General features: G+C 37.2%; 1 protein-coding gene across 8 annotated transcripts in view; it reads right to left on the bottom strand.

Moving 5' to 3' along the window:
• The window catches only part of CEP70 (centrosomal protein 70), a 91,729-nt gene that overhangs the window by 67,619 nt on the left and 2,537 nt on the right, over positions 1–21,573 (bottom strand). For 7 of the 8 annotated variants that reach the window (XM_022582595.3, XM_022582597.3, XM_089911100.1 and 4 more), the window contains one exon: positions 2,730–2,855. In XM_022582595.3, coding sequence (XP_022438303.1) covers positions 2,730–2,855 — 126 coding nt within the window. Of the gene's footprint in view, positions 1–2,729; positions 2,856–4,342; position 21,573 lie in introns of those variants that run through there. The other variant, XM_089911098.1, reaches the window with a different exon arrangement.

The following is a 21,573-nucleotide window of genomic DNA, read 5'->3' as shown; positions in this document are numbered from 1 at the left end:
GCTTTAATAGGAATTTTTATACACATATAATGATTAAAATTAAAACAAATTTGTTTCTAACAAAATTAAGAGACTAAAAAGGATGCAAAGAAGCACAGATAATTACATTATATAATTCCAGAATACTCATATATAGGCCTTCATGGATAAATTAAATAAAAATTAAAAACCTTGTAATTTCAGTGAAACAAACAGAATTTAGGTTTTTTGTTTTTTTAAAGTCTTTATTGAATTTGTTACAATATTGTTTGTTTTATGTTTTGGTTTTTTGGCTGCGAGGCATGTGGGTTCTTAGCTCCCCAACCAGGGATCGAACCCACACCCCCTGCACTGGAAGGCCAAGTCTTAACCACTGGACCACCAGGGAAGTCCCGCCCTTAGGTTTTTTATTTAACTGAACCAGACCAGGCCCCAATCAAAATAAAAAGCTGCAAATTAGGTTATATTAATTTAAGAGTAAAGGAAGGTTGAGTCACTAAGAAACAAGTGTCACTTTAATCCTGACTAGGGTCACAACAAAATCAAAACATATCTGACTTGACAGAGCCAGTAATTTAGATAGAACTTGTCCATCATACAAGGAACTAACTATGAAAAGGAGTCTGCCCATCCAGGTAACTGATTCTAGTAGAATCATTCTGAAAGACACTCAAGTTTTGTATTGCTGATTCTAAATATGTATTTACACCATAAACCTGAGAGGGTAACTCTCACTCTCTAGATTAAAAAAGAATAAAAACTAAAATAAATAAAAACCTAACAATGGGAAGAAAAATAAGAACATAAAATACAGATAACAGAAATGGAGATTTTTTTAAATGACACATTTAAATCCATGATCTTAACAGTTTTATAACAGGCTCTTAATTTAAGTACAATGATCAATTTTGAAATCACTGTGTGAGGTACTTTGTGTTCTTTTTAAAAATACCTTAAGTATCTTATTTATTTGTGAAAACATAATTTGAGTGAATTTTCAATCTATTTAAATGCTTGAAAAAATATATTTTATACATTTTCATTAGTGTAGAGTATGTAAATATCATAATAACTTCAAGATTAATAATTTAGACTTCTCCCCTCCCACCCACCTAGACAATTTTTAAAAGTATTCTCCACATCCAAATGCCCCTCAGACATTAAAATATCTACCAAGATAGATAAGCAACAAGGATACACCATATAGCTAGAGAATTATAACCATTATCTTATTTTATATATATATATATATATATATATATATATGTATACACATTTTTTTTTTTTTTTTTTTTTTGCGGTACACGGGCCTCTCACTGTTGTGGCCTCTCCCGTTGCAGAGCACAGGCTCCGGACGCGCAGGCTCAGCGGCCATGGCTCACGGGCCCAGCCGCTCCACGGCATGTGGGATCTTCCCAGACCGGGGCACGAACCCGTGTCCCCTGCATCGGCAGGCAGACTCCCAACCACTGTGCCACCAGGGAAGCCCTTATAATATTTTTTAATGGAGTAAAATTTGTAAAAATACTGATTCACTGTGTTGTACACCTGAAACTAATACAGTACTGTAAATCAACTATACTTCAATTTAAAAAAAATCTATCAAGACAAAAAACGAATTATTATGATGACTCTCTGATAGCACTATGACTCACAGTGCCAAACAAATCTTTCCTTTTGACTGCTGACTTTCTTCCATTTCTTTATCCTTTCTATAATCCTCCTCCCTCCCACAACCTTCTCCCTTATTTATGTCTTCTGGTCACAAAGATTAATGACACAGAACTAAAATTATGCTGATAAGCCAAAAGCTCTGTGTGGGTATATAAGTGGATGCCTACTATGACTCATAAAAACAAAATGCTCTATAAATAACAATGTCACACATTTTGAATGACCCAATTACACATATCGTTCTTTGATAGCTCTTTTAAGAGAAAGAAAAACATAACTGTTTGCAAATTCTGAAAATAGTTGAGAATGGTATTTTCCAAAGTATGTGCTGCAGAACACCAGTCTAATGAAATATTCATCAGATTAGTGTTAAATAAGTAGGAAATACTGTATACTAAAGCCTCTTTTTGGAGACTGATAGTACAGTAAGTCCCCTACATACAAACGAGTTCTGTTCCGAGAGCATGTTCATAAGTCCAATTTGTTCTTAAGTCCAACAAAGTTAGCCTAGGTACCCAACTAACACAGTCGGCTATACAGCACTGTACTGTAATAAGTTTCTAATACTTTTCACACAAATAATACATAAAAAACAAACAAACACAAAAAATAAACATGTTTAATCTTACAGTACAGTACCTTGAAAAGTACACTAGTACAGTACAACAGCTGGCATACAGGGGCTGGTATCAAGTAAACGGGCAGGAAGAGTTACTGACTGGAGGAGGGGGAGGAGGTGGGAGATGGTAGAGCTGAACAATCCTCAGCAGCAGGAGACGGAGGGCGAGCTGCAATGTCACTCACGCCTGACGTGGATGGCACAGGTTCTGGTTCCTTGCTGGCACCAGATGCACGTTTGCATCTTTGAAAGTTCGCAACTTGAAGGTTCGTATGTAGGGGACTTACTGTATTGTGAAGTCTTAGAATAATGGTATCACTTAATAGTCTTTAACTCATCATTTCCCAAAATGATTTTACTAAACCAGCCTTTGAAAGTAAGATTTTTCACATTTGTAGATGTGGTATTCTTTGACATATAGTTTGACAAACACTGGCTTCAAATATTTTAGGTTTACCTGTTTTTCAGTCATGAGTCCGTCTGATGATTTGCTGGACTCCTGGGCTTTAGGGGCTGCTGTAGATACAATTTTCTTTGTAGAGTCAAAGGAAGTAGAGGTTGGCAATAAAAATGTGTGAGTTGCCTAAATTAAGAAAAAAGTGCAGCAGTTGTTAAAGGAAATTACATCTAAAAGAACCTACTACTCTTAGGCAATTTAAGTATTCCTGTGTCAAAACTTTTATGACCTCTAAGAAAACTGATTTCAAGAATTTTATAATGTTCTCCTCCAGAAATAAAGCATTATGGGGTTTTACATACATACACACAAAGAAAACTATTTGTTTTAACTAGATAATATGAAAAGCAAGTGATGCTAATAAATAAATTGATGTTTTTTGGAAGCTGCTTCCCCAAAAAACTAAAAGAACTGTGTCTGACCCAAAGTTACAGGCCAGTCTAACAATTCACTGGACTAATTCGAAGGGTAAATGACGTGCCCCATTCTTAGGTGGTCTTTATTAAGTAGCTAAGAAACTAGCAACAAAGGATTCTGTATGGCACACACAAAGGTTTATATTAAGTTTACCCTCCCATCACTTGCTCTTGTTGTCTAAGACTGTGCCACTCTGTAGGAAAATATTTCCTTGGATTTTTTGATATCTAACTGCTCCTTTGCAGAGGCACAATCACACACACACATTCATTAGCATCATGGAATCTCAGAGCTTGAGAGAACCTCGGAAATTGTTTAATCCAAAATCTATAGCTGCCCAGAGCTGGCAAGAGAGAGTGCTGGGAGAATTGTACCAGTATATCAGATGCTAAAACCATCTGAGACCCAGAGAGGTAAAATGATCTTCCCAAGATTCCTTAGAAGTAGGTCTCCCCGCTGCTAGTTCAGTATTTCTTGCAAAGCACCATTCTGTCCTTTTATACCTGCTTCAGGTAGTGAAATCCAACTAAACAATTTACTAGCCACCAATAATTCATTTTCAGCTAAACCTAGTAACATGTTACAAATTCTCAAATTCTGCCATTTTTGCTGCTTGACATCACAGAGTACTCTCTCCCCTTTAAATTCTGGTCTCCAACAACTAAGTCACCCACTATGTTCACCCCTCCCACCTTTATTTTAAATAAAGATACTTCTCAAAAATATCAGCCAACTTCAACGGCTATCACCTTTCAGCTAGTTTTTAAACTTTTCATTAGAGAAATTTTCAAAAATACATAAAAGTAGAGAAAGAGTACAATGAACCCAAGTATCCATTAATTCAGGTTCAATGATAACCAACATTCTTCCATACTTGTTTCATTTCTTCCTTACCCACTTATATTTCAGTATTCATCTCTAATAAATACAGACCCTTTTTAAACATAACTTCAATACCACTGTCACACCCAATTATAATAATAATTCCTTACTATCACTTAATATCTAGCCCATGTTCAATTCTCCCCCAAATGTCTTAAAAATGTCTTTTGGGGTTTTTATTCAAGGAATGCATATAGCATTCCTAAATTTCTTTTAATCTGTAACAACCTCACTCATCTCCCCCACCCTCTTTTTTTTTAACCTGACATTTATTTGTTGAAGAAATAGGCCATTTGTCTTATAGAGTTACTCACATTTCAGATTTGGCTTATTGTATTCTTATCATTTAACATATTTCTTCATCCCCTGTATTTCTTGTAAACTAGTTACATCTAAATTCAGGTTCAGTATTTTTTGGCAAGAATACTTCCGAGGTGATGCTGTGTTCTTCCTACTGCATCACCATCAGGAGTAAGCCAGTTTTAAAGTGGGAAGAATACGTCTGTAGCAAACATAAGGGGAGTAAATATCAATGTAAGAGAATCCCCCAAGGGTGTGGAGCCACATAGTCTAACAATCTCCCTAACAGCCACACCAGACTTCTTTCAGATCTTCAAAGTGTCATCTCCCTCCAGGTTCTAGGGCTAGGCACTCTTATCCTCTTCACTTAGTTAACTCATACTTGACCTCCAGCTCTCGACTCATATTTCCTTCTTCAGGGAAATCTCCCCTGATCCCATGACTAGATCAGGTCCTCTTTTTATATGCTCTTCTAGCACTACAAAGAGTAAAGTATAAAGGTTTAGAGGTTCAGAGTCAGGTGGCCTGAGTGACTAGCAGCTTAACCATTTATTAAACTGTGTGACATGGACAAACTCAACATCTTTGAGCCCTGATTTCTTCATCTGTAAAAAAGAAAACACAGTAATACCTATATCTCATAGGCTGAATTAAGTCAGACAACATATAGAAAGCACGTAGAACCTGAAACATAGAAACTTATAGATAATTGGTGTTATTGCCATATATTAGTATGCTGAATGAAACAGATCTTACCTAATCATACCACTGTATATTATCTTAGACTTTTTCTACAAATTACACAGCTTAGTTATCTGTGTAATTTGTTTTATATGAACACGTCTACATAAGACTAAATTCCATGAGGTGAGTAGCCTACTTTTTGGTAATAGTACAGCAGAAAACTCTGCCTCCAAAGACAATGAAAAAAGCTGAATAAACTATGTTAAAGAAATGTCTTCTTCTTAAAAGCATTAAAGAACTAATAAGATAATGACGAATTATCAAGGGAAAAAAATCAAGAAGATTAAAATTCACTTTTTCCCTGAAGGCATTTGCCAAATCCAAAGAAAAATCTGTGAAAATGAATGCTAAAATCAAAGTCACTCCCCCATTTAAAATTGTTACCTAGATGGGCTATAACTCTCAGAATAAGGGTGAACCAGATGCAAACCACCTCTGAAACCTAGCTTCCTCTCCTCTGGGTCGTTCTTATATGTCAAGAAGGTCCCACATTAATGGTGCTTCCATTGATTTACCAATTTTCAAGAAAATGAATTGGTTCCTTATCTTCTGAAGATAATCCTGTTTTAAAAATCTAATATTAGTATGAGGTTGTGAATTTAAACATATTTTATACATTTCAGTTCACTGCAATTATTATTATTAATAATAATATTAAAATGGATTATAGACCTAAATGTAAGACCAGATACCATAAAATTCTTAGAGGAAAACATAGGCATAACACTCTGACATAAATTACAGCAATATCTTTTTCGATCCATCTCCTAGAGTAATGGAAATAAAAATAAACAAATGGGACCTAATTAAACTCAAAACCTTTTGCACAGCAAAGGAAGCCACAGACAAAATGAAAAGACAACCCACAGAATGGGAGAAAATATTCACAAACAATGCGACCGACAAGGAATTAGTCTCAAAAATTTACAAACAGCTCATGCGGCTCAACATCCAAAAAACAAACAACCCAGTGAAAAAATAGGCAGAAGACCTAAACAGACATTTCTCCAAAGAAGACATACAGGGACTTCCCTGATGATGCAGTGGTTGAGAGTCTGCCTGCCAACGCACGGGACACGGGTTCAAGCCCGGTCTGGGAAGATCCCACATGCCATGGAGCAACTAAGCCCGTGTGCCACCACTACTGAGCCTGCGCGTCACAAATGCTGAGCCAACATGCCACAGCTACTGAAGTCTGCATACCTGGAGCCCATGCTTCTGCAACAAGAGAGGCCACTGCAATGAGAAGTCCGCACACAGCAACAAAGACTAGCCCCAGCTTGCTGCAACTAGAGAAAGCCCACACGCAGCAACGAAGACCCAACGAAGCCAAAGATAGATAATTTTTTTTTTACAAAAAGAAGACATACAGATGGGCAAGAGGTACCTGAAAAGATGTCCACCATTGCTAACTATTAGAGAAATGCAAATCAAAACTACGAGATATCGCCTCACACCAGTCAGAATGGCCATCATCAAAAAATCTACAAACAATAAATGCTGGAGAGGGTGTGGAGAAAAGGGAACCCTCCTACACTGTTGTTGGGAATGTAAATTGATACAGCCACTGTGGAGAACAGTATGGAGGTTCCTTAAAAAACTAAAATATAAAGCTATCATATGATCCAGCATTTCCACTCCTGGGCATATATCTGCAGAAAAACACAGTTCGAAAAGATACATACACCCCAGTGTTCATTGCAGCACTGTTTACAATGGCCAAGACATGGAAGAAAATCTAAATGTCCATCAATAAAGAAGATGTGGTATATATAAAATGGAATATTACTCAGCCATTAAAAAGAATGAAATAATGCCACTTGCAGCAACCTGGATGGACCTGGAGATTATCATACTAAGTGAAGTTAAGTCCAACAGAGAAAGACAAATATCATATGATAACACTTATATGTGGAATCTAAAAAAAATGATACAAATGAACTTATTTGTAAAACAGAAAGAGACTCACGGACTTAGAGAATGAACTTATGGTTGGGGGAGCAGGGATAGATTGAGAGTTTGGGACTGACATAAACACACTGCTATATATATATATATATATATTTCTTTTTTTTTTTTTTTTTTTTTGCAGTACGCGGGCCTCTCACTGTTGTGGCCTCTCACGTTGCGGAGCACAGGCTCCGGACACGCAGGCTCAGCGGCCATGGCTCACGGGCCTAGCCACTCTGCGGCATGCGGGATCTTCCAAGACCGGGGCACGAACCCGTGTCCCCTGCATTGGCAGGCGGACTCTCAACCACTGTGCCACCAGGGAAGCCCCACACTGCTATATTTAAAATAGATAACCAACAAGGACCTACTGTAAAAAAAAATTTTTAATCTAATATCAGTATGAGGTCATTAATTTAAACATATTTTATGGATTTCAGTTCACTATTATTATTATTATTATTATTGAAGCTTATGTGGTCTCATCTTTGGCTGGGGGAAGGCTATTCAAGCCTATCCTTTTGATATGACTCCACTAGTAGCTTCCTTGTTGTCTGATATCTTGAACCAGTTCTGCTCCAAATCTGAAATCATCCATTTCTTCAAGATCAGGAAGAGATGATTCTGGGAAGATGGCAGCGTAGGAAGCATAAGGAATGAGTCTCCCCAACTAGAAAAAAACTTCACTGGCAGAATCTGTCTCATGTTAACTATTTTGGAACTCTGAGTCTATTGAGGCTTGCAAATTCCACTGAAGTATTAAATGATGATTTGTGGTTAATTTCAGTCTATTTCACCTCTCAGCAGGGTAAAAGTTACCTATTCCCCACCCTCAGCTTTAAGGCAGGCAGCTGTGCACAATGTACCAGGAGCAGGTTATACCCAGTTTGCGTGAGTCAGGGTGGGCAAAAAGGATCTTGTCCTCCAAATTCTGGGGTTCTGTGATCTGACTGATTGCTGCTTCTGATCTCAGAGGAGCAGAAAAAGAAGCAAGGGTCTTATTGTACTTCCTCCCATTGTTATAAGCTCCTCTCACGCTGGTTAAAGTGATGTACAGGGGATTTAAAGGACCATTGTGCTTTTCTTCTCTTCATTCTTCTCTTTTCCCCTTTTGGAAACCATACATTTAAAAACTAGGACATTTAAAAACAAATGCAGGGACTTCCCTGGTGGCGCAGTGGTTAAGAATCCGCCTGCCAATGCAGGGGACACGGGTTTGATCCCTGGCCTGGGGAGATCCCACGTGCCGTGGGGCAACTAAGCCCATGCACCACAACTACTGAGCCTGCACTCTAGAGCCCACGAGCCACAACTACTGAGTCCATGCACCACAACAGAAGCCACCACAAATGAGAAGCCCACGCACCACAATGAAGAGTAGGCCCCACTTGCCGCAACTAGAGAAACCACACATGCAGCAACAAAGACCCAATGCAGACAAAATTTTTAAAATAATAATTAAAAAAAATAAAAGTAAATGCACATATGGGAAATTAGAAAGTCACTGCACATGACCGAGAAAGGTGTAGGCTAAAAAAAGACCTTAAGTTTATACCTCAGGCTGATCCTGAGACAGCCATGACAATTTAAAACAAACAAAAACAAAACCCAGAAAACCTTGGTGAAGGAAGAGAATCTTACTTCCAGACATACCCAATTATTAGATTGAAATGTTCAGTTTTCAACAAAAAATAAGGGATACAAAGAATCAGGAAAGTATGGCCCATTCAAAGGAAAAATAACAAATCTACAAAAACTGTCCCTGAAAAAAAGACCTGATGGCAGAACTACTAGACAAAGATTTTAAAACAACCATCTTAAAAATATTCAAAGAACTGGGCTTCCCTGGTGGCACAGTGGTTGAGAGTCCGCCTGCCGATTCAGGAGATACGGGTTCGTGCCCCAGTCCAGGAAGATCCCACATGCCGCGGAGCAGCTAGGCCCGTGAGCCATGGCCGCTGAGCCTGCGTGTCCAGAGCCTGTGCTCCGCAAGAGGAGAGGCCACAACAGTGAGAGGCCCGCGTACTGCAAAAAAAAAAAAAAAAAAAAAAAAAATTCAAAGGACTAAAGGAGGATGTGGAGAAAAATTAAGAGAAAATATATGAACAAAATGGAAATATCAATAAAGAGATGGGAAACCTGAAAAGAAATCAAAAAAATTCTGGAGTTGAAAAGTACAATAACTGAAATGAAAAATTCACTAGAGGCATTCAAAGGCAATTTGAACAGGCAAAAGAAAGAATGAGTAAAAGTGACAGTAAGACAATATAAAATATCGACTCTAAGGAACAGAAAAAAAAGACTGAATAAAAGTCAACAATGTGGGACCTCCCTGATGGTCCAGTGGCTAAGAATCCACCTGCTAATGCAGGGGACACAGGTTCAATCCCTGGTCTGGGAATATCCCACATACTACAGAGCAACTAAGCCTGTACACCACAGCTACTGAGCCCATGTGCTGCAACAACTGCAGCCCGCAAGCCTAGAGCCTGTGCTCTGCAACAAGAGAAGTCACCACAATGAGAAGTCCGTGCACCACAACAAAGAGTAGCCAGCACTTGCCGGAACTAGAGAAAGCCCGCGTGCAGCAACAAAGACCCAATGCAGCCAAAATATAAATAAATTTTTTGATTTAAAAAAAAAAAAAAAGAACCCATCTTGCAATGCAGGGGATGCTGGTTCTATCACTGGTCAGGGAACTAAGATCCCACATGCCACAGGGCAACTAAGCCTGCGTGCCGCAACTAGAGAGCCAAAGTGCTGCAACTACAGAGCCCCACGGGCTTTGGTGCCCGCGCACCACAACTAGAGAGAAGCCCAAATGTCGCAAGCCTGCATACTGCAAAGAAGAGCCCGCACACTGCAACAAAAGATCCCACATGCCGGGGCTTCCCTGGTGGCGCAGTGGCAGAGAATCTGCCTGCTAATGCAGGGGACACGGGTTCGAGCCCTGGTCTGGGAGGATCCCACATGCTGCGGAGCAACTAAGCCCGTGAGCCACAACTACTGAGACTGCATGTCTGGAGCCTGTGCTCCGCAACAAGAGAGGCCGCGATAGTGAGAGGCCCGCGCACCACGATGAAGAGTGGCCCCCGCTTGCCACAACTAGAGAAAGCCCTCGCACAGAAACGAAGACCCAGCACAGCCAAAATAAATTAAAAAATAATGATAATAAAATAAATAAAAATTAAAAAAAAAAAGATCCCACATGCCGCAACTAAGACCCAACACAGCCAAATAAATAAATATTTCTTTTAAAAAATGAACAGTGCCTAAAGGACTGTGAGACACCATCAAGCAGGGCAACATACAAACTGTGGGAGTCCTAGGAGAAAAGGGAGAGAGAGTGGCAGAGAGAATATTTAAAGAAATGATGGCTGAAAACTTCCCAAATTTGTTGAAAGATACAAATATATATATTCAAGAAGCTCAACAAACTCCAAGAAATGTAAACTCAGAGAGACCTACACCAGGAAGTACTATAATCAAACTTTTGAAAGACACAAAGAGAGGATCTTGAAAGCAGCAAGGGAGAAGTGACATATCACATACAAGGAATCATCGATAAGATTACCAGCATATTTCTCAACAGAAACTTTGGAGTCCAGAAGGTAGTGAGATGATACATTCAAAGTGCTGAAAGAAAGAAACTGTCAATCAAAAATCCCATATCTGGCAAAACTGTCCTTCAAAAGAGAGAACAAAATTAAGACATTCTCAGATAAACAAAAGCTGAAGGAGTTCGTTACCATTAGACCTGCCCTACAAGAAATGGTAAAGGGAGTCCTGCAGGTTGAAATGAAAGGACACTAGACAGTAAATTGAAGCCATATGAAAAACTAAAGCTCTCAGTAAAAGTAAATGGCATGGTAAATATGGTAAATACATGGGCAATTATAAAAGCTACTATTATTATGACAAAGATGTGTAACTCCACTTTTTGTTTTCTATATGACTTAACACATTACTGACCAGGGGAGTTTTATAGAAGCTAACGTCTGTGGCCATCAATTTGTTATGTAAGTGAATACTGAAACACCCGTGTTTGAGTAAATATCAACAACTTTTTTTGCACTTAATGTATTCATTTGAAACTAAAGCATCCTATTATTTCGTTAGAGTGTGACAGGGAGTATAGCAGGCACCTCTGTGCAGGGGAACAGAACATCTATTACAAATACACCATGTTTCACTGCACTTTGCCCTGGAAGAGCAGACTCTACACTATCTGGCAGCATTTTTTTTTTAGTCCTGTGGGGATTATTTCCTCTAGGATATGTTCTTTTATTTTACCTGAGAATTGACATGGTGGATCTTTGTGCGGGGGCTCTTTTAGAAATGCCACAAGAAGGACCAGGTGCAGGACTACCACTACCTTCACCAGAATGGTGAATGAATGAACTACATTCACCAGTTACCCATTCTCTAGTTACTGCTAACAAAAACTGCTTGTAAGTAATTTTATTCTGTGCCTTAAGGCTACAATAAATTTTAAATGCATTGAATAAACTGAAATTACTCAAATAGAAACCCACTTTCTTATACCATTTTCAAGTTTTCCAGAGGATATTGAAGTTTGCCAGATATTGATTGGATCAATCAACTCCTTTCATACATTATACTCTAATACACAAGTAGGCTTACTTATCTGATGGCCAGTCCTCCTGTCTTCCTTTCCTGTAGATGCTATGGAGGCATCATGAATACTTGTCACCATGCGGACTAGCTTCTTATCTTTCCATATAAGAATCACTTCTCCCTTCTGTAAGAATGTCATTTCTCCCCACTGTAGATTTTTAGATTTCTCCTTTAATTCATTTGGTAGACACGATTCTCTCCTATGGTCCCACAAACTCTGGTTTTATTTTTCAACAATATTTCAGATGTGGACACACTGTTGTAATAATTGTCTTAGTAAATATGGTGCCATAAATCAAGATAAGGTTGTAGGACCCATAATATTGTTTCTTGCAGTTTCTTTCCTTCACCTGTGTAAATCTTAAGGTTGCATAGATATCCAATCTCACTTTCACTAACCATCCTGACCAAAATTTCATGTTTTGTAAGTTTTCTGGGATTACAGGTTTTGAATCTGAGCCGTCCTCTCCACTTTATGATTGCCTCATCAAGTGATAGTTCTTGTTTGGGTATTATAGACCGATTGAAATTTTGGTAGAAAATAATCCAAAAGAGGTTTAACTTTTTAAATTCTGTCTGCAGGAAGTGGAGTTTCTGAGTTATCATTAAAGTGAAGAAATGTCATTATTTGTTCAAACCTTCTTCTCATCATAATCTTTGGAAAGATAGGTGTTTCAAGTAAGGGATCAACCCACCAATATTCTTTCCAGTGTGACTTTCTTATTTGTCCCACCAAAATTATTAATCCAAGAAACTTCTTCATGTCACTATCAGTTACATCAGTCCATTTTGAAGCCTTATCACACTTTTTATATGATTTTTCATTCTGTTGGTGATACAAGTTTGTCTGAGAAGTGACCAACTCGAAAAAGTAGTTACCAAAAATTAATTCTGTTATTTCACTAACACTTTGTGGGTTATTACACTCAACAGTTACACCTGACACATCTGTAAGTCTTCTAATTTTCGTGAAATGTTGTCTTCAATCCACTCTTCTGTAGAAACAAAGGAGCATTCTCCAGCACCATGAGCTTCATTTTCACTTTCTGTATCAGAATCAATCACTAAGGTTTTTTGTCTTTTTGTTGGCCTAATATTCACATCATCTAAATCAGAACTATATTCTGAAGAACTATCATCTTCTGAGACACTAGTATATATGTCACTCGGAAAATCAGAGAAAGTACCTGCATAAATTCATTGAAAAATTCTTCTTCACTCAAAATTTCACAATGCGTCATTTTTGAAAATTTTACCATAATAAAATTGCATTTATAATATACACAAGATTGGAACAAAAACTTAAAGGAGCAAAATGTGAATGATAATGACAATCATAAGTTGTATAAAGAACCTTTGATCAATTTTAAGTTCTAACAGCTTGGCACAGTGATGTTAATTGTATCACTCTCTAAAATCATATTGATACATCTCCAGTCAATAACATTTGGGTAATAAAAGACACATTAATAAGTCTCCAGTGGATAATGTGTTAAGAAACAGATAATTTTTAAAAAAACAATCACTAGTCTAAAAGCTAATATTATTGTAACTTTGGTATGTAATGTCACATCTCATTTTCCACCTAATTTAGGAGACTAGGGTCTTCCCTGGTGGTGCAGCGGTTAAGAATCTGCCTGCCAATGCAGGAGACATGGGTTCAAGCCCTGGTCTGGGAAGATTTCACATGCCGCGGAGCAACTAAGCTTGTGCACCACAAATACTGAACCTGCGCTCTAGAGCCTGTGAGCCACAACTACTGAAGCCCGCACACCTAGAGCCTGTGCTCTGCAACAAGAGAAGCCACCGCAAGGAGAAGCCAGCGCACTGCAATGATGAGTAGACCCTGCTCTTCGCAACTAGAGAAAGTCCACGCACAGCAATGAAGATCCAATGCAGCCAAAAGTAAAAATAAATTAAAAATAAATAAGAGACTAAATTAATTTAAAATAATTATTAATTTATGTTTTGGGGCACACATGTATAAAGATGTAATTGTACAACATCGACAACTAAAAGAGGTGGGGGAGTGTTATAATTTATAATGTTAAATGTAATCTCCATGGTAACTGCAAAGAAAACAGTGATAAAATATATAGAAAAGGAAATGAGAAAAGTGAAGAGAAAAACATTTCACTACAAAAAAATCAACTAAACACCAAAAGACAGTAATACAGGAAATGAGAAAATAAAAAGGCCATAAGATATTACTAACAATAGCAAAATGAGAGAAATAATCCCTACCTATGAGTAATCACTTTAAATGTAAATGGGTTAAACTCCTGACAGATTGGCAGAATGAATTTAAGAAATCCAACTACATGTATCTAAAACAGGACCCACTTTAGATCCAGCAACACAAAGACGTTGAAAGTGAAAGGATGGTAAAAGATATTCCATGAAAATAATAACCAAGAGAAAGCAAGGGTAGCTATATTAGTATCAGACAAAATAGACTTTAAATCAAAAAAGGTTACTAGAGACAAAGAAGGACATTACATATTAATAAAAGATTCAATACAGCAAGAATATATAACAGTTACAAACACTTATGCACTTAATAACAGATCACCAAAACATATGAAGTAAAAATTGACAGAATTGAAGGAAGAAATAGTTCTACAATAGTAGTTGGAGACTTTAACACCCCATTCTCAATAATAGATATAACAACCAGATAGAAGAAAAGTAATGAAACAGGAAGAAAAGTAATGAAACAGGATGTGACACAGTAAACCAACCAGATCTAACAGATTTATAAAGAACACTCTGGGGAATTCCCTGGTGGTCCAGTGGTTAGGACTCTGAGCTTCCACTGCAGTGAGCACGGGTTTGATCCCTGGTCAGGGAACTAAGATCCCACAAGCTGTGTGGTGTGGCCAAAAAAAAAAAACAACAACAAAAACACTCTACCGAACAACTACAGAATACACAGTCTTCCAAGTGCACATGGAACATTTTCCAGGATAGACTATATGTTAGGCCACAAATTAAGTCACCACAAATGGATGAAGTTAGAAATCAATAACATAAATAAAAAATTCATAAATTTATGGAAATTAAATACAACACACTTGTAAATAACCAATGGATGAAAGAAGAAATCACAAGAGAAATTAGAAAATACTTATGATATTAATGAAAATGAAAACACAAAACTTACGGGACACAGTGAAAGCAGTGCTAAGGGGGAAATTTATAGCTATAAAAGTTTACATTAAAAAATGTGAGAGGTCTCAAATTAACAACCTAACTTTACAACTTAAGAAACTAGAAAAAGAATAACAAACTAAACCTAAAGCTAGCAAAGGAAAGAAAATAATAAAGATTAATTAGAGCAGAAACAAAGGAAATAGAGAATAGGAAAGCAATAGAGGAAGTCAATGAAAGACAGCTGAAAAGATCAACAAAAATGACAAATGTTTAGCTAGATGAACAGAAAAAAAGAGAAGATTCAAATTATTAAAATCAGAAATGAAAGTGGGGACATTACTATCAATTATACAGAAATTTAAACTATAAAACAATACTATGAACAATGGTATGCCAACAAATTAGATAACCAAAATGAAATGGATAAATTCCTAGAAATACAAAACTTACCAAGACTGAATCACAAAGAAATAGAAAATCTCAGTACACCTATAACTAGTAAGGAGATTGAATCAGTAACCAAAAAACTCCAAACAAAGAAAAGCCTTGGACATGGTGGCTTCACTGAGGAATTCTACCAAAACATCTCAAACTTTTCCAAAACATTAAAGAGGAGGGAACACTTCCTAACTCATTCCTGGAGGTTAGCATTACCCTAATATCAAAACCAGACAAAGACAATACAAGAAAAGAAAACTAAAGACTAATATTCCTTATAAGCATCAATGCAAGAATCCTCAACAAAATAACAAGTAAACCAAATTCAGCAGCGTATTAAAAGGATTACACACCATTTCCAAGTGGGAGTTATAGTTGGAATGTAGGAATAGTTCAACATATGAAAAGAAATCAACGTATTACACTACATTAATGGAATGAAGGAAAAAAAATATCATCTGAACTGATGCAGAAAAAGCATTTGACAAAACCCAACACCCTTTCATGATAAAAACACTCAACAAACTGGGAATAGAAGGAAACTAATTCAACAAAAGCCATATATTAAAAAGCTACAGTAAACATCATACTCAATGGTGAAAGACTGAAAGCTTTCCAAGATGAGGAACAAGGCAAGGATGTCCACATTCACCACTTTTTTTTTTTTTTTGGAGTATAATTGCTTTACAATGTTGTGTTAGTTTCTGGTGTGCAACATAGTGAATCAGCTATATGTATACATATATCCCCTCCCTCTTGGACCTCCCTCCCACTCCACCCCATTCTCACCCATCCAGGTCATCACAGAGCATGGAGCTGAGCTCCCTGGGCTATACAGCAGGTTCCCACTAGCTATTTTACACATGGTAGTGTATTTATGTCAATCCTAATCTCCCAATTCGTCCCACCCTGCCCTTCCCCCCACCATGTCCACATGTCCATTCTCTACAACTACATCTCTATTTCTGCCCTGGAAATAGGTTCATTTGTACCATTTTTCTGGATTCCACATATATGAGTTAATATACAATATTTGTTTTTCTCTTTCTGACTTACTTCACTCTGTATGACACACTCTAGGTCCACCCACATCTCCAAAAATGACCCAATTTTGTTCCTTTTTATGGCTGAGTAATATTCCATTGTACATAAGTACTACATCTTCTATATCCATTCATCTGTCATTGGACACTTAGGTTGTTTCCATGTCCTGGCTATTGTAAGTAGTGCTACAATGAACATTGGGGTACGTGTGTCATTTTGAATTATGGTTTTCTCAGGCTATATGCCCAGTAGTGAGATTGCTAGATCATATGGTAGTCCTATATTTAGTTTTTTAAGCCACCTCCATACTGTTCTCCATAGTGGCTGTATCAATTTACATTCCCACCAACAGTGCAAGAGGGTTCCCTTTTCTCCACACCCTCTCCAGCATTTATTGTTTTTAGATTTTTTGATGATGGCCATTCTGACCGGCGTGAGGTGATACCTCATTATAGTTTTGATTTGCATTTCTCTAATAATTTAGTGACGCTGACCATCTTTTCATGTGCCTCTTGGCCATCTGTATGTCTCCTTTGGAGAAATGTCTATTTAGGTCTTCTGCCCAATTTTTGATTGGGTTGTTTGGTTTTTTGATATTGAACTCCATGAGCTGTTTGTATATTTCGGAGATTAATCCTTTGTCCGTTGCTTCGTTTGCAAATATTTTTTCCCATTCTGAGGGTTGTCTTTTCATCTTGTTTATGGTTTCCTTTGCTGTGTAAAAGCTTTTTAAGTTTAATTAGGTCACATTTGTTTATTTTTGTTTTTATATTCATTACTCTAGGACGTGGGTCAAAAAAGATCTTGCCGTGGTTTATGTCACAGTGTTTTTCCTATGTTTTCCTCTAAGAGTTTTATAGTGTCTGGTCTATTTAGGTCTTTAATCCATTTTGAAAACTTTTGTGTATGACATTAGGTATGGTGTTCTAATTTCATTCTTTTACATGTAGCTGTCCAGTTTTCCCAGCACCAATTATTGAAGAGGCTGTCTTTTCTCCATTGTATATTCTTGCCTCCTCTGTCATAGATTAGGTGACCATAGGTGCATGGGTTTATCTCTGGGCTTTCTATCCTGTACCATTGATCTATAGTTCTGTTTTTGTGCCACTACCATACTGTCTTGATTACTGTAGCTTTGTAGTATAGTCTGAAGTTGGAAAGCCTGATTCCTCCAGCTCTGTTTTTCTTTCTCAAGATTGCTTTGGCTATTCAGGGTCTTTCGTGTTTCCATACAAATTGTAAAATTTTTTGATCTAATTCTGTGAAGAAGGTCATTGGTAATGTGATAGGGATTGCACTGAATCTGTAGATTGCTTTGGGTAGTACAGTCATTTTCACAATATTGATTATTCCAATCCAAGAACATAGTATATTTCTCCATCTGTCTGTGTCATCTTTCATTTCTTTCATCAGTGTTTTATAGTTTTCTGTGTAAAGGCCTTTTTATTCCATGTAGAATTGGAAGTTCTCACCAAGCAATTAAGCAAGAAATAGAAATAAAAGGCATCCAAATTGGAAAGGAAGAAATAAAATTACCTCTATGTGCAGATGATATGATTTTATATGCAGAAAACCCTAAAGAATACACACACACACAGAAAACTGTTAGAATAAATGAATTCAGCAAAGTAGCAGGATACAAAAATCAACATATAAAAATCAGTACATTTCTACACACTAACAGTGAATAACCCAAAAAGGAAATTAACAACTCCATTTACAACAGCATAAAAATGAATAAAAATGGCAGTAAACTTAACCAAGGAAGTGAAAGCCTTGTACGATGAAAACTACAAAACATTGCTCAAAGAAATTAAACAGACATAAATAAATGGGAATATATCCTATGTTCATGGATCATAAGACTTAATATTAAGACATCAATACTAACTAAAGCAATTTACAGATTCAGTGTAATCCCCATCAAAATCCCAATGACATTTTTTGCAGAAATAGAGAACCCATCCTAAAATACATAGGGAATCTCAAGGGACCCTGAATAGCCAATACAATCTTGAAAAAGAAGAAAGAAGCTGGAGAGGTCACACTTCCTGATTTTAAAACTCACTGCAAAGCTATAAAAATCAAAACATAGTGGTATTGGCATATAGACAAATGGAGGAGAATAAAAAGCCCAGATATAATTCCCCACATTTATTGTCAAATGATTTTCAACAACAGTGCCAAAAATCCAAAGGGGAATGGTCAGTCTCTTCCTCTTCTGGGAAAACTGTAAAAAGAATGAAGTTGGATCCTTACTTAAGACCATACACAAAAATTAACTCAAAATGGGGCTTCCCTGGTGGCGCAGTGGTTGAGAGTCCGCCTGCCGATGCGGGGGACACAGGTTCGTGCCCCGGTCCGGGAAGATCCCACATGCTGCGGAGCAGCTGGGCCCGTGAGCCATGGCCACTGAGCCTGCGCGTCTGGAGCCTGTGCTCCACAGGGGGAGAGGCCACAACAGTGAGAGGCCCGCGCACCACAAAAAAAAAAAAAAAAAAAAAATTAACTCAAAATGGATCAAAGATCTAAATGTAAAAGCCAAAACTATAAAACTCTTAGAAGAAAACATAGGGTAAAAGCTTCACAATCCTGGATTTGGCAATGCTTTCATGGATATGACAGGAAAGGCGCAGGCAACAAATGTAAAAACAGACAAATTGGACTTCACAAAAATTTAAAACTTTTGTGCATCAAAACATATTGTCAACAGAGTAAACAGGCAATCCATGGAATGGGAGAAAATATTTGCAAATCATTTGTGATAAGGGATTAATATCCAGAATATATAGAGAATTCCTGAAACTCAACAACAAAAATTCTGATTAAAAAATGGGCAAGGAACTTGCACTTATCTAAAGAATATATAAAAATGCCCATAAACACATGAAAAGATTTCAATATCACTACCCATTAGGTAAATGCAAATCAAAACTACAATGAGATACCACCTCATACCCATTAGGATGGCTACTATCAAAAAAACAGATAGTGAGGATGTTGGTGAGCATGTGGAAAAATTGAAACCCTTGTGCACTGTTGGTAGGAATGTCAAATGGTACACCTGCTGTGAAAAATAGCATGGTGGTTCTTCAAAAATCTAAATGTAGAACTGCCCTTATGATTCAGCAATTCTACTTCTGGGTATATTCAAAAGAATTGAAAGCAGGGTCTTGAAGAGATATTTGTACATCCATGTTCACAGCAGCACTATTCACAATAGCTAAAATGTGGAAGCAACCCAAGTTCCATCAAGAGATGAATGGATAAGCAATATATGGTATATCCATACAATGGAATATTATTCAGCCTTAAACAGGAAGGAAATGTTTACATATGCTACAACATGGATGAACTTTAAGGACATTAGCTAATCTCAAAAAAACAAATGCTGTATGATTCCACTTATACAGAAAGTAGAATGGTGGTTGCCAGGGTCTTGGGGGGATGGTGAGTTATTGTTTAACGGGTATAACGTTTCAGCTTTACAAGATGAAAAGAGTTCTGTGTGCGTCTATAGATAGAGCTAGGATACTTATATCTGCCTGTCTACTGAAAGCCCTCAAACGGTGACTGACTCAGTATCCCTAGAATACAGATTATGATCTTGAAATGCTATTTCCTTCTTTAAAAAAACAGAGTTTCTTGAAGAAATGATGATTTCAGATTTGGGACAGAATTGATTTAAGATATCAGACAACAAGGAAGCTATTAAAGACTAGTAGGGTCATATCAAAAGGATAGGCTTGAATAGGCTCCCCCCAGCCAAAGATGAGACCACATGAGCTTTGATAATAATAATTGCAATGAACTGAAACACGTAAAATGTTTAAATTCATGACCTCATACTGATATTAGATTTTTAAAAAGAATTGTCTCAAAAACAATACAAAAAAGAATTGTCTTCAGAAGATAAAAAATCGATTCACTTTCTCAAAAACTGGTAAATAAATGGAAAGAATCAAACACTTATGCTGCCTTTCCTAAAGGAATTGTACTGCTGCATATTCAAATGATAGATAAAGGACTAATATTCCAACTAATAAGTAAAAAAGCCACGATAGAATACCACTATTTTGCAACCTTCAATGAACAGATATAGGCATCAAGTACAAACAGGTGCTGAAAACACAAAGAGAAACAATGCGACATTCCACACCTCCTATGGTCTTGGCAAACACCACCTAGAGAATTACCAAAGGGATTGAATCTGAGTCTGATCCAGTCTTGGATCCAGCTACTAATATACAGGAATTACCCAGGGCAGAGAAACATAATTAACTGTACATGAGTGTGCAATCTGCAAAATCCAGACTGTAGGGTATACACGTCAAATGACCCAAGTTCTTCATCAGATAAATTGTAAGAAAAGAAAGGAATAGGGAGAAAACCTACAGATTAAAAGAGGTTTTTTTTAAAATGTAATGACAAGACTACATTATAGTGCTGAAGAATACAGATTTATGAAAAAACTTTTTTTAACACAAGGAAGCAATTACTATAAAAGTCAGAAGAGTGGCTACTAATGGGAGTACACAAGTAGTTGTAATTGGGATGGAGCGAAGTTTTAACACAGCTAGCATGGTTCTTCACCCTGACCTAGGTGGTATCGTCTTTCAGTAATTCATTAAGTTACACATTTTTATGTATGTTCTTTTGTTTGACTTCATAATAAAAATTCATTTTTTAATAAAAAGATTTTGTTAAATAACAATAAAAGCGAAAGGAAAGGAAATACTAACTAAAAGAAGGCTGGTAGAGCCAGAATGCCTAGGTTCGAATCATGGATTCTGCCACACAACCAAGAAAGTACTAATCTCTGTGCCTCAATTTCCTTATCATAAAATGAAGATAATAAAAGTACTTAGCTCATAGGTTCTTGTGAAGATTAGGAAAGTTAATATAGAAAGGACAAATAGAACAGTGCCTGGCACACAGAAGTGGTGATCAGAGTTGGTGACCAGCTATCTGTGTTATCTTAAAAAGTTATTTAACCATTCTGGGCTTCAGTTTCCTTAATTGAGTTTAAAAAATCTGATAGGAGGGACTTCCCTGACAGTCCAGTGGTTAAGACTCTGAACTTCCAATGCAGGGGCATGGGTTCGATCCCTGGTTGGGGGAACTAAGACTCCCACATGCTGTGGTGGGGTGTGGCCAAAAAAAAAAAATACAGTATCTGACAGGATTATGAGGAGGTCAAAATATACATATAGTATTCCATAATTAGCAGATCCTTTCCAGTCTCTCAACATCCAGAGAGAGTTATCTGTCACATCAG

Source organism: Delphinapterus leucas, chromosome 4 (genome assembly GCF_059928025.1).
Source record: "Delphinapterus leucas isolate spDelLeu-1000000601 "Yukka" chromosome 4, BTC_Dleu_Yukka2, whole genome shotgun sequence".
Classification (NCBI taxonomy): domain Eukaryota; kingdom Metazoa; phylum Chordata; class Mammalia; order Artiodactyla; family Monodontidae; genus Delphinapterus; species Delphinapterus leucas.
This window is presented reverse-complemented; position numbering and strand designations above follow the sequence as displayed.